The 12440-nt window shown below is 44.3% G+C and overlaps 1 protein-coding gene across 1 annotated transcript; it reads right to left on the reverse strand.

Moving 5' to 3' along the window:
- Positions 1-1196: 1196 nt before the first annotated feature.
- CDC23 (cell division cycle 23) lies at positions 1197-9485 on the reverse strand. Its single transcript, XM_009902297.2, has 17 exons — positions 9398-9485; positions 9187-9315; positions 9041-9113; positions 7918-8055; positions 7629-7671; positions 7161-7266; positions 6938-7070; positions 5972-6149; positions 5787-5884; positions 5471-5552; positions 4802-4955; positions 4542-4661; positions 4109-4184; positions 3765-3826; positions 2871-2949; positions 2654-2773; positions 1197-2002 (listed from the first exon to the last, which is right to left on the reverse strand). The coding sequence occupies exons 2-17, from the start codon at positions 9300-9302 to the stop codon at positions 1832-1834; spliced, it is 1749 nt and encodes a 582-aa protein (XP_009900599.1). The 5' UTR covers positions 9303-9315; positions 9398-9485; the 3' UTR covers positions 1197-1831.
- Between the last annotated feature and the right edge of the window lie 2955 nt (positions 9486-12440).

Raw genomic sequence — 12440 nt, forward strand, 5'->3', positions numbered from 1 at the left:
GAACAAGATCCAGCCCAGTCTGCCTGAGAACCGTTTCTATCTGAATAAACTGTAGGTCACCCACAGAAGCCCTTGCACTTCTGCACAGCACCAACATGAGCGAGGTAGCTATGCACACAATGACACCACAGGCCCTTGCTCTTCAGATTCTTTGTAAGCCTCTTCCTCCCCATCCTTCCAGAGACTGACGGCAACAGCCCTGGAAGAATGCAGCAGGTTGACAATAAACAGAGTTCCAACCCTTGTCCTTGTGGCAGGTTACAGAGTAGTGGTAGCAGAGCTGGTCAGAGAAAGTGCTCATTTTTCTGCAAAAATTGTCTACAGCAACAAGAGTCTAAGTAACTACAAATATTGCAGTCCGGGGGGGGGGGGGGGGTAGTTGGTTTTTTTTCTGAACCACAGGAAAAAAAAAACATTTATAGAAGCTAAAAGAGAGTTGAGGTGGGTACTGGATTTGCAGATTGTCTCCTTTCTATAAAGTAGTTCCTTGGTCAGTGACAATCAAGCAGAAGAAAGCTAGTGACAAAAGCTGAATTTTGAGACCTCTGTTCTAAACACCAAATTCCATCAGTCTCCTTTACTCCTTCACCAACTGCTAGCATTCCAAATCTTTACCACGAAACTGTCAGAAAAGGGAATTGAAACCAAGGACGAGTACGCAGTAGCCTGGCACTGCACACCTGACCAGTCTGGCCCAGCTTCAGCTTCCTCACGGGTGAAGTGAAGCTATTTCATGTGGTGTAAGAATTAACCACCAATTGTCACTGCCAGCTAATGATTTTTATAAGGCCACTGGGATTTCTAACAATGTGGTGCATTATATATGGCTCATAGACAGTAGAAAGCTACCTCTACTTACATGTAGTTGTCTCCTTAACAAATCACTACCACCTTGTGCAACAGATGTTGTTACCAACCAGAGCTAGCGTAAGACAGCAGACCTGTCAGTAGGCACTCTGTCATCAAACACATTTCTGAACTTGACATGAAGTGCCTGAGCTAGAGTTGGAGGAGACAAACTGATGAACTCAGTCCTTACAACCCAGCTCAGGCATAACTGCTCAACCCTGATGCATCTTGCACAGATGAGTATGTGAAGTAGGTGTATGTGGAAGAAGCATCCTCCAGATGACAGGAAACCAAGTTTCACAGGAAAGCTGCACTATAAAGACTCCCAAGAACAGTATCTTAACCATTAGTTTTTTTTATTGTGCTATCACACTGGCTGCTTTTTGCCTGAAAGCCAAAACAACTGTCAGATCCACAGACAGAATGGCAAACAGCTGTCAGCTCTGGCTACTTGGAATTCCTCTGACAGAGTCTTACCGTAGAGATACAGCACCTCTAAGTGCCTGAATCTACTGCTTTAGTGGAACATCTCTGTAGTTCAAGGCCAGCCATTAAGTCCTTAAGTAGCCAGTTTCTGATGCAGGCAGAAGTGATATCACTAAGAGGTCATCCAAAGGAGTTCAGTGGAGATCAGAGGTAACAGGGCAGATTCAGACTTCAAATTTATTTGAACTCAAGCAGGTAAGCTCTTTCGAATCCCTCTGTCAGGAGCAGTCCTGTCTATAAGGAACACATTTGCCCTGTGACTGGGATGACCTGGTGAGAAGCACCGTGGGTTCTCACATCTCAGTGTAGTCACTTTCACATTGGTAGCACCTTTTCTTGCTGGGGCACATCTGTCTTCGGCTGTGGGCTCTAGTAATTCCTTCCCTTAACAGGAAGGCAGAAATCAGTGTAGATATTTCACTGGGAAGAAATCAGTGGTTACAAGCCCTATCTGCAATGTCACATCCAACGCATAGGTCAGAAGTACCAGCACTGTTCATGGTGTTACAGAAGACAAATTGAGCGGGGAGACACGACGTGTGGGAGTGTTGTTGGCCGACAAAGACACAGGGAGGAAGAAGGGAGCAGCAATATCTGTGGATGATGTTTCTCCTTGGTTGCGAAGCTGTAAGATCTGCCGCAGCAAGGCCTTTCCTTCTTCTCTAGTCTGCAATCAAGTTGTAAAAAACAAGACACCCATCAACGGGTGGTTTCTGGGTCAAAGTCAGTATGTTAGCAGGGTAAGTTAGTTTGTCATTCTGTAGGCTACATAAAAACCATCCTCATTTAAATAGCAGAAGAAAATTGTTAAACCATGTCAGTAAGCCTCTCCTCCTTTTACTCACCTGATCTGTGTGGTACTTGGATATTTCAGGCAGTGAAATCCAAAGATGTCTGTTTATAGAACACCTCAGAATAGTCACATAAAACCCAAATACTATTGCATCCTCTGCACTGTCTATATACAGAGGATGAGGGAAAAAAAGATGTTATGTGAGTACCACTGCTCCACAGCATGTGGGAGTGTCTGACCAATTAACCACCTCCTCACCACCAAGATTTTCAGTAGTCTGCTATGTGGAGCCTTGAATTCTTTTATTTAGGGAACAGCAATAGTTCAGATTTACTCTCTACACCATAACCTGTGATTTTAGGCATAAGCAGCATTTGTAATCAGGTATACACCACCACCACTCAGGATGTGACTGGCATGGCAGACAGCCCTCATTCCTTCGATAAAAGGATTCCTACTCTGAAGGGAAGCAAGATCAAGGTCATAGATCCCCCAAGAAAGAGCAAAGGCTGCACAACTACTCACATCATTGAAAGCACAGCATTTCTGAGCACACGCTGAGGCTTCGTCCCAGAGCTTACACTTGATGTAGTATTGGGCCAGGTAACGGAATGCAGTGCTGACCTCCAGGTGCTCCACTATCTCCTGCAGTGATGGGGGGGAAGCCACAATCTGTGAGCACCTTCCAAGTTAGATCTATACCGTGCTTACTTCTCCTTTTATTCCCATGATATCATCTTACCCCACAGGAATAAATATCCTGGATGTATTTGATATAGCACTGAGCTGCCTGTTCAGATTCATTCAGCTGTTCGTGCAGCCTAGGAAAGGAGAAAAAGGGGCCACTGGAACAAGACTGCACTGTTGAGGACCTTCTCGGCCCATGAGAAAGCACCTACTCAACCTGACCTGGATTAAAGCCAGGTCTTTTCCTTTAGCATTTACAAGACACGTACCATGTGCTGCCCTCACAGCTTCAGAACAGTTATATTTCCAGGAAGGGAGCCTGTCAGATACTGACAGGCAACCAAAGTGACAACCAAAGCAGGGACTTTTGCTTGTTCCATTACATTTCCATGATTTTACTAGACCTGGCTATTTCCTCCAAGTACTGCCCCTTCCCTGCCACATCCCAGAAGTCTTTGTACAGCAGCTTCACCTGTCACTTGCCCTTTTCCTTCCCCCTTGATTTTTGCACTTTGTATTACTTAATCCCCACCAAAAACTAGTGCTGATGTCAGTGATTGTTTCTTTCACATTGGACCTTTTCCCAGTTTCAGAACCATAGACTGGGGAAATGAAAAAATATGTTAAAAAAAAAAATCTACAATTTTGTCTATCACCTGCCACCATGGATTACTTTTTAAGTTTCAATACAACAAACAATTGCTAGCACTACCCACTCAAATAACATCAAAATTCAGAGCTCCCTTGCAACCAGCCTTATGCTGATTCCCTCTAATTTTCCTTAGGGAAACTGACAACTAAAGCTGGACACCAGGATTTGCACGCACTACACACCTTAAGACAGCAGTTATTAGAGAGCTCCCCAAGCAATACTCCAATCTAGTGTTTTATCAAAGTGCCAGTTGCATTTACCACAGAACCAAGAACTCACAGTAACACAGATACTCACTTTGCTAGCTTCACCAGGGCCATTTTCTCCACATCTCCCACAGCATAAGCTCTCCAATAGCACTGCAGGGAAGGAAATTCAGTCAAGCACATCACAAAGACATACTATGTGGCTTTCCAGCAAAGGGGTACCTATCACCTGCAGAGGACTCTCTCCACTTGTCAGCTACTCTAGTTACACTGCAGCAGAACCTCTCCAATGAAAACCACACATAAATGGTTTCCAGAAGCTCCTTACATTATGCTGTATGCATTTCCAGCAGCATTAGCTAGACAATTTTGCTACAACTCCAGTGTCCTGGAAGACATCTTAACGTCTAACTCCATGCAACAGTTTTCACTCACCTTTTTAGCTTCCACCAACTGATTGAGTTTCTCATAGCATTCGCCTAGAGCAACCAGCATACGAGAATCATTTGGTCTGTAAAAGAACAATTCCCAAATGTAGTTTGATGGACAGCCATCTGATCTCAAAGTGGGGTGAGGGGGAACAAAAACCAAGCAACAACAAAACAAACAAAATCTATGCCTAACAGTGTCTTCATCCTCCCTTACATAAAACATCTCTTATGCTCCTGACCAGTGCTTCTTGGCATTCCATTTACAAAATCTTTAACTAACACAACCAAAATTTATTTGAAATAGCAAGACTGCACAAATCACATAGCACTGATATTCTTCTGCCTTGCTCAAGTAAGTTCCTCTGTGTAAATTCCTTAGCAAGTAGCAACTACTTCTGAACAAAACCCAATAAACGCAGTTCGGTTCTCAATGCTACCTGAGCTGGTGAGCCCGTCGGTAGTAATAGAGACAGTAAAATGGCATCTTGAGGATTTCATAGGTTTGCCCCAAGCCATACCAGGCTCTGTAGTCCCTTTTGTTCACCTCTATTGCATGCCTGTCAAAGAAAAGGAGATAAACTAGTCAGAAAAGAGTCAGGATCAAAGCCAAGACAGAGCTCAGCAAAAGATTAACAAAATGCTGACAGTACTACTTCAGTCCCCGTGTAACCATTTTTGTGCAGTACATGAGTGATACCTGTAAGCCTGGATAGCTGCAGATGTATTCTTCATTTCCATATACTCATGTCCCATAAGTGTCCAGGCTCCCAGATAACGAGGATTCAGTTTCAAGGCCCTCTGGAAATAGAGTGCTGCTTTTTCATGCTGGGAACGCAAGCTATAATAATTCCCTAGAGCAAAAGCCACAATATTTATTTAAATTAAGTAATAATAATAACAAATGAATGAACAAACCAACCTCAGCATTAAATTAGGAAAGAAGAAGTCTTATTAAAGGCAGACCTGACTCAAAACTCAAGAGACCAAATAGCAGTCTTTTCTCAATCCTTTCCAGTTGTACTAATCAGAGACCACATCTCCTCAGCCTTCAAACTCATGTCATGATCCAACATAAATTTCCTGCTCCTGACACACAATTCTTTCCACTGGGATTTCAAGACTATAAAGGGATTACCAGCTACATAGGTCTTCCAGGATGGTTTCTTCACCTCCTTTCTGCACAGACAGTATTACAGCAGCTCTTTCATAAAGAAACATTGGAAATTTGGTCTGTTTTTTAAGCTGTCTGAATCCACAGTCAAGTCTTATAGCTTTGCTGGCTGATCACTTTCACAAGTGTTTCTAAGATATCCTCACACAGCCTGCAGACAGCATAGCAAGAACATGGAAAAGAGCTGGCTCTCACCAATTACACAGCAGGTCTCAACACGATACTTGTCTATCTCACAGAGATTGTGAGCCAGGTAGCTCAACTCAGGCTTCATACTCTAGTAAAACAAAGAAATCAAAGTGATGAGAAAAGGAGCATGATACTGTTTCAAAGAAAACCCAGGCAGTTTACAATGTGTACACTGCATGTATTTCATGGTGCTGCAAAGTAGAAAGCAGAAGCTGAAAGCCTACATTCACAGACAGGTCAGACCAGACAGCTCCTTTGCTCATGTTTAACATACCTCTGACAAACACCATCACTGTGGACAGGCAGCAAAAAGAGTGCTTACCCTGACATACAGCAAGTTGGAGAAAGTGTCCATGTTTTCTATCCTGTATGGGTCTTGTTTCCTTAGCTCATTAAAAATGGATAAAGCTTTGTCAATATCTGAAGAAAGATGAGGGGAGAACAAGAACTATAAATGCCATGTTTGCATGAAGAGGCTTATTCCTACATCAGTTAAGTGTCACTGACCTCGGATATTGTGGTAGGCAACTGCAATCTGAGAGATGATGTAAGTGCTTTTGGAAAATCCTGCATCAATGAGACTCTGATACTTCTGCAGAGCCTCCTCTATCAGCTGCAGCTCTGTATAAATGTGTGCAAGAAAGAACTCTTTCATCCACGTGTCTGGCAAGGACAGGAACTTCAACTATCAAGAACCAAAGAAGAGGAGGAAGAGATGACAATCAGTAGCATTCCAAGAGCCACCCATGGCAAGAATCCATTCTCTTCCCTCCCATGATTTAGTAGATGCTCTTGATGCAGGAGGCTTTCCTGCAATTGCTTTCTTAAAGCGGCAGCTACAAAAGAGCAGTATTAGGACCAAGAATTAATACCAGGTTCTTCCACAGGGGGGACTGAATAATGCCTACAATCTGACAGTATTAAAGAGAAAAGAAGCATTAAGAGATTTGGTCTGAAATGCAGCACAACATCAACCACGTAATTCTATTCAGTCACTCCCAATCCATTCCCATGACTGCTGGAATTGCAGAACTGAAGAAGACATTTCATTTGGTCAGTCAGTGAGGAAACTGTATTTGAATCTGACAGCGCTCAGGTTCTGCTTCAGACCCTGGCCTTATTTCTCCGTTATATTACAAAGTCCTTCGAAAGACTGAACCTGCTTCCTGTGTTTGATCATCAGTATCATATCACTATTCTGGATGATTTAAGTGAGTAAGGCAATAACCTTGCTGACAACTACTTCAGAAGAAACAAGTTAGCCATTTCTTAAATCACTTTGTGGGTGAATGGGAAGAAACTAGCCCCATCTCTAAAGGTTTACAAGGTACGGCATGGCAAGCAACTGAAGAGAGAGGTTTTAACAGCATCATTTACAATTTTGGATTGCTTTGCCCAATACAGTTTTACAGAATAAAGCAACAGCAACATCAGGCTTGTGGCAACCACAACTGAGTATTGCCAAAGTTTTACCATCTCTTTATCTGTAATCAAGTTGCAAAGTTCTAGCCAGGCTCCCCAGTGCAAAGGTAAGACATGGGCAGCTTCGACAAACACATCGATTGCTTCTTTCACCAGGTCCAGCTTTCGCAGAACGACACCATACCTGTGATGAAAGTTGTCAAGTTAATCAGAATCACAAACTCTGTACATCAATGCAAATACACATGAACATGCTAGAAATAGAGACACTCACAGATAAAGGCCGAATCCATCCAGTTCCCGTGCCTTGTGTTTCTTGCTGAGCTCAACTCTCAATTCTCGTAGAGCTTCATTTTTCACCTGCCCTTTTTCCAGAGGTCCTGCAGGACAATAAAGCCAAACCATGAGCTTTCAGTCAGAGGTATTACACCACAGCAACTGAAGTCCAAGTTATATTCAGAATGATCACTGACACAACCTGAAAGCTACTCAGCCTATGATTATTTTCCTTTTTAACAGAAAACACTTAGTCTGATCACCTGCTTTAAGACAAGAGTTAGATACAAGTCTGTAATCTCTAATAAAACTCTACTATGAATTAAGAGAATGAAAGAAATCATGTTGTAGCACACTATCATCAAAAAATTGATAAGAAAACCATAAACCCAAGATGATTTATATGAAGAGGCATCACTGGAATGCTCGTTATATTGTCCTGTGTTTCTTGACACCAGAGACTTACCCAAACTATCCACTGTTTCATCATCCTTCTTCTTTTCCCCTGACTGTGGAAAAGAGAGGAAAACCAACATGGCATTATGACAGCACACTCCTTACATTTGCTCCAATGCTAGCAGCAGCACGTAAACACAGTTTTAACAAACATCATAGTTCTCAGAACACCCTCCCTGAACAAACAATGTGGACTTATAAGTGGTCATCTGGAACAGAACAGACAAAATAGATATTCCAGAGAGAAGTGGGTAGCAGAGGGGTTCAGTGCTAAAAGGTGACCTTCCCTTCTATCTTACCAGGTATCTGGAGTACATATACAAGAAGTAAGCCTTCTGACTCTTGCAGCCCCGCAGAAAATAGGCAGCCCTGTCATACTCCTTCAGATCAAAGTAAGACTTGGCTAGTGTATAGGCATCCAGATCACGAGCATCCTCCTGCAGGGACACAGATGAGTTTCAAGACCTCAGTTCTGACACACTTTAGAAAAATCATCTAGTTACAAACATAAATGGAATTGCTCCAAAAGCCAAAAAATGAAGTTTATTCATCCTCAAAGACGGTTTGAGTACAATCAGAAGTCTCCTTACTCCCTCACACAGATTCCTCATTCTTGAGTATAAACTAGGTAAAAACATTTAAAGAAAACTGAGTTTCCAGGGAACAAGTTGTGTCAAGCTGCCAGAAAGCATCAATTTGTTGTTCAATGGGTAGGAATGACCATTAAGAAGAAGTCTGCTCAGGAATTCCACATCAAACAATACTGACTTTCTAACTTAAATGCAAACACTTCCTTGGTAACTACACCTTGAAATGCCCTAAGGTGTTACACTACTGTAATTTATCACTAAATAGGCATATATCTAAAAGTCCTACTGTACACCAACACAGGTGGGGATGGATATGCAAGTAGTTTCAATTGTGCCCTAGCAAGCACAAGTTTAATAGCACATTGTGAATTGTATTGACAGTAAATTTTGACCTTACTAAAGACGAATAAATTATATCAAATTTTGCTTACCGAGCGTCTACCTTTAGGCACAGCAAGATGCAAAATTCAATGCTTTCACCTGGGGGAGCACATTGAGCTCAAGCCGCCCCGTTAAATACCGAAGGGCAAGGAGGCAAGAGCGTTCTGAAGCGCCCCGCCCAGGTCCGGAACAAGAGCACTACCTCACTTCTTCCTCAGCAGATGCAGACGGGATCACAAATCTGCTCTACCAGCGAGAGCTGCAGCGCTTTCCCTTTGCGTTATTAACCCCCTCTAATCCTCGAGCACAAACAGGGCTAGAGCTAGGGCTCGGGTCACCCCACCCCGCCCGCGGGGGCCCGTTCGCGGTGCGGTCGCGTTCCAAGGAAACCACCGCGCCGCAGATCGCTGAAGCCATCCTTGGCCAGGCCTCCTCCCAGTCCCGGCCGTACCTCCGTGAGCGCTGGGGGCGGAGGCAGCTCACTCAGCGGTAGCGGGTCCAAGGCAAAGGCCAACTCAGAGGCCCTGCGAGGAGAAAGAGAGAGCCGTTAATGCAAGGCCCTCCGGCCGCGAGGCCGGGCCCGCCCGCAGCACTCACCACTTCCCGCTGTGCTGCAGACCGCGCTCACGGCTCCGCTCCGCCACGCTCAGCAGCTGCTTCTTGATCTCCCGCAGGTCCGAGAAGTCGCTTCCAGCCAGCCCCGCCGCCGCCATCCCGCCGCCGCGCCTGCCAGCCAATCACAGCGCCACACACTAAGCGCACTTCCGCTCTGTAGACGCAGCTTTCTCCTTGGCTGAACGCGACGCACCTCGCTCCCAATCAGCGGAGGCGTGCTGAAGTCTTGACACCTGATTGGCCAGTTGTCGCGGACACGCGGGTTTACCGCGGAACGTTCCGCGCCGTTCGGTCCGGCGGTGCTGAGTCCGCCCTCGTCCCGTCCCCGTCCCCGTCCTCGTCCCCTGCCTTACCCAATCCCGTCCCGTCCGCCAAAACACAGACGACAAGAGACTCGGAATTCTGAAGATAAGTTTTTGCTGTCCTTACAGTCTCCTTTGTGTTCTACATAGCTGAGGATCACCTGTAAGAGGGGACTGTTCTGTACTAAATTCTATATTTGATATTTGGTTGATAATAACATTGGTTTAATTTGAGCATCTTCAGTTTTCACAAGAATCAAATAGGTGATTTTAATTCCGTGAAGTAATTGTACCCAAGTCCGTTCATCTTGAGTTTGGGACCCACTGGGCGTTCTGTGCTGTTTTCCTGGCTAGAAACTGACAATATGCCTGAGGTGCTCAATGACATGTCAGTAAGAAATACGGAACCTGCTGCAAAACAAAAAAGCCAAAAAAAGGGCAAAAAAGTCCCAAACCACCCACCACCACAAAACCCGAAAAACACCCAAAGTGCTACTTATTTGGATGCTTTCTGAATTCTGAGCAAAATATCCCTTATGTGATCAGGTTCCTGATGTGTGCCACTTGGTCAGCCATACCCTAACTTCGTATGATTGCTCTTGAAAAGCATCAGTTCTGATAGCTGTGACATACTGAGTGGCTTAGTGAGAAAACTTGTTTACTTTTTGGTACTCACCAGATGGATCTGCGTGTCTGAGTAGCTGTCATCGTCGTAGATCGCCTGCTGCTGAGATTATTTGTGGTTCCAACTGTTCAGCAGGAGGTGGCGCTTGGGGCTCTTTCTTGAAGCAGTAAGAAAAGGATGACAGGTTGCTTAATGATGGCTAAGAGTTCAGTAATTCAATTGCTGAAGACTTGCTCATAATGAGAACTCGTAATTCTTCCTGTCATTCCATTGTGTAATAGCTGCGTCTTTTAAGTGTCAACCAGGGCTGGCTTTTAGAGCAGGGGGCTAATTAAATCCTCTGCATCAAAACTGATAATATCCTCGGGAGGTGCAGATTAATTTAGCTGTCCTAACTGGGTACTGCTGGAAAAGCACGAGCTTGCTCACAATGGCATTGCACGCTAGCAGGGTGAGGCTGTCTCTGGTCCCTCGCAGAAAAGTGGAGACTGTTGCATTTAGAGAAGAGTCAGAGACAACCCCCTGTGGGTTCTGTTAAGTCCTCAGAGGTCAGAGGAGTTTAGGATAGCTGGACTGATCTCTTAGCAGCTCTGGCAATGGTTGCTGTGAGCATGGATCCAACAGCTGCCACAATAGCAGCCTGGCTGTTGCAGGCCCAGTCATGCTCACTGGAGCAGTTAGTGCACCAACAGTTCAGGTTATTCACATGCATCATGTGCAGGTTCTTTAAGACTACCTGTGATGAATGCACTGAACTACAGACCAGCTCTGTAGCTCTAAATGCACTTGCAATCCCCAAGTCCATCTCCCAGGAAAGCATTCAGAATAGCTGAGGCCAAAGGTTCACCAAAAGACATCCCTCTGGGGGGAGAGTGAGGAACACAAACCCATCCATCTGTCCCTGCCATTTTGCATCAAACTCTCAATCCCCTCCAACTGAGAAATGAGACTGGGACAAAATTTATACCTCATTATCTGCTATTGTGCAATGCCTGTGTGGGACATTGCACAAGACATTTCTTGGGTTTGGTGTTACTTCTCTGCTTAGCAGTATTACAAGTGATAAGTGGAAGAATAGAACAGTGGGCCTCTGGTTTGCCCCCCCTCATTCTCCACAGAGCCATGGCAGCACAGGCCACCAGGTCTCCACCCAGCCTCTGTACTTGCTATGGTCACCATGTTTATCAGCAAACTTGAGCTCTGTAGGATTTTCCCACAGTTTTGTGCTTCAAGCAGTGACAAAACCAATGAAGGTCATTGTGAGGAGAGGCAATGATGTCCATCATATAAATGTGGGTGGGTTTTTTTTATTTATGAGGAATTTTTTTTCCCCCTCAAAGTTAACATCTTCAGATGTGCAGCAGCTGCTCAGTGAAACCCAGTGTAAGTGGTCTTTACCAATACAGGTCTTGCCAATACAGGCAAACCTGTTGACAGTTAGAGAAAATCCAGACTATTGCATTATCTGAATTCAGCTTCTTCATTATGATGTCATCAAAATACTTTTTAGCTTGTTTAAGAATCAACTATGGTTATAGGTTCTTGTAGAATTTTACACTGAGAAATTTGATGCAGTAAGAATTCCCATTGGTTGTGTTCCCTATTTAGCAGAGTTAATGCAACTCCTACTTTTGCTTGTTGTACAACCTGCCAAGACATCGTTAAGGGCAGAGCTTGGAAACCACGTGACCCTAAGATTTACATCAAGAGTGAAGAACAAATTCTGTCACACTCTGGATAGTTTCAAAAGGCAGGAGATTGCCTGTCAGAAGTGAAAAAGGTTGTATCAGCTCTGTGACATGGTTGCTGAGCTCTTGAGTGTGGATTTACTTCTGTTTAAAGGAACTGTTGTTAAACTTCTAATCTGAATGAGACAAGCTTTTCTTTCCAATATTCTTTATATTTCTTCTTTCTAAGTGTTCTTACTTCCAGCAAGTCTCCAGGGACTTTACCTGACTGCAGGACTTTTCAAATATCATGGAGAATTGCCTGGTAACTCCATCAGCCAGTTCCATCATGACTCTGGGATGCATCCCATCAGGTCCCATAACTATCTGTGTGTTCAGGTTCTTCAGGTCGTCCTTAACCTGATCTTCCCTTACAGCAGGAGGGACTTTACCCATCTGGTCCTCATCTAGAGGTCCATCAACTCAGGAGGGGTAAAAAGCAAGGTTGCTAATGGAGACTGTGGCAAAAGGAGTTATTGAGTACCTCAGCATTCTCCTCTTCTGTTGACACTGGTTCTCTGTTCTGGCTCCTTAGAGGGGGTACACCTTCTTTAACTATCCTTTGCTGACTGATGGACCTGC

This window comes from Dryobates pubescens, chromosome 16, assembly GCF_014839835.1.
Source record: "Dryobates pubescens isolate bDryPub1 chromosome 16, bDryPub1.pri, whole genome shotgun sequence".
NCBI lineage: Eukaryota > Metazoa > Chordata > Aves > Piciformes > Picidae > Dryobates > Dryobates pubescens.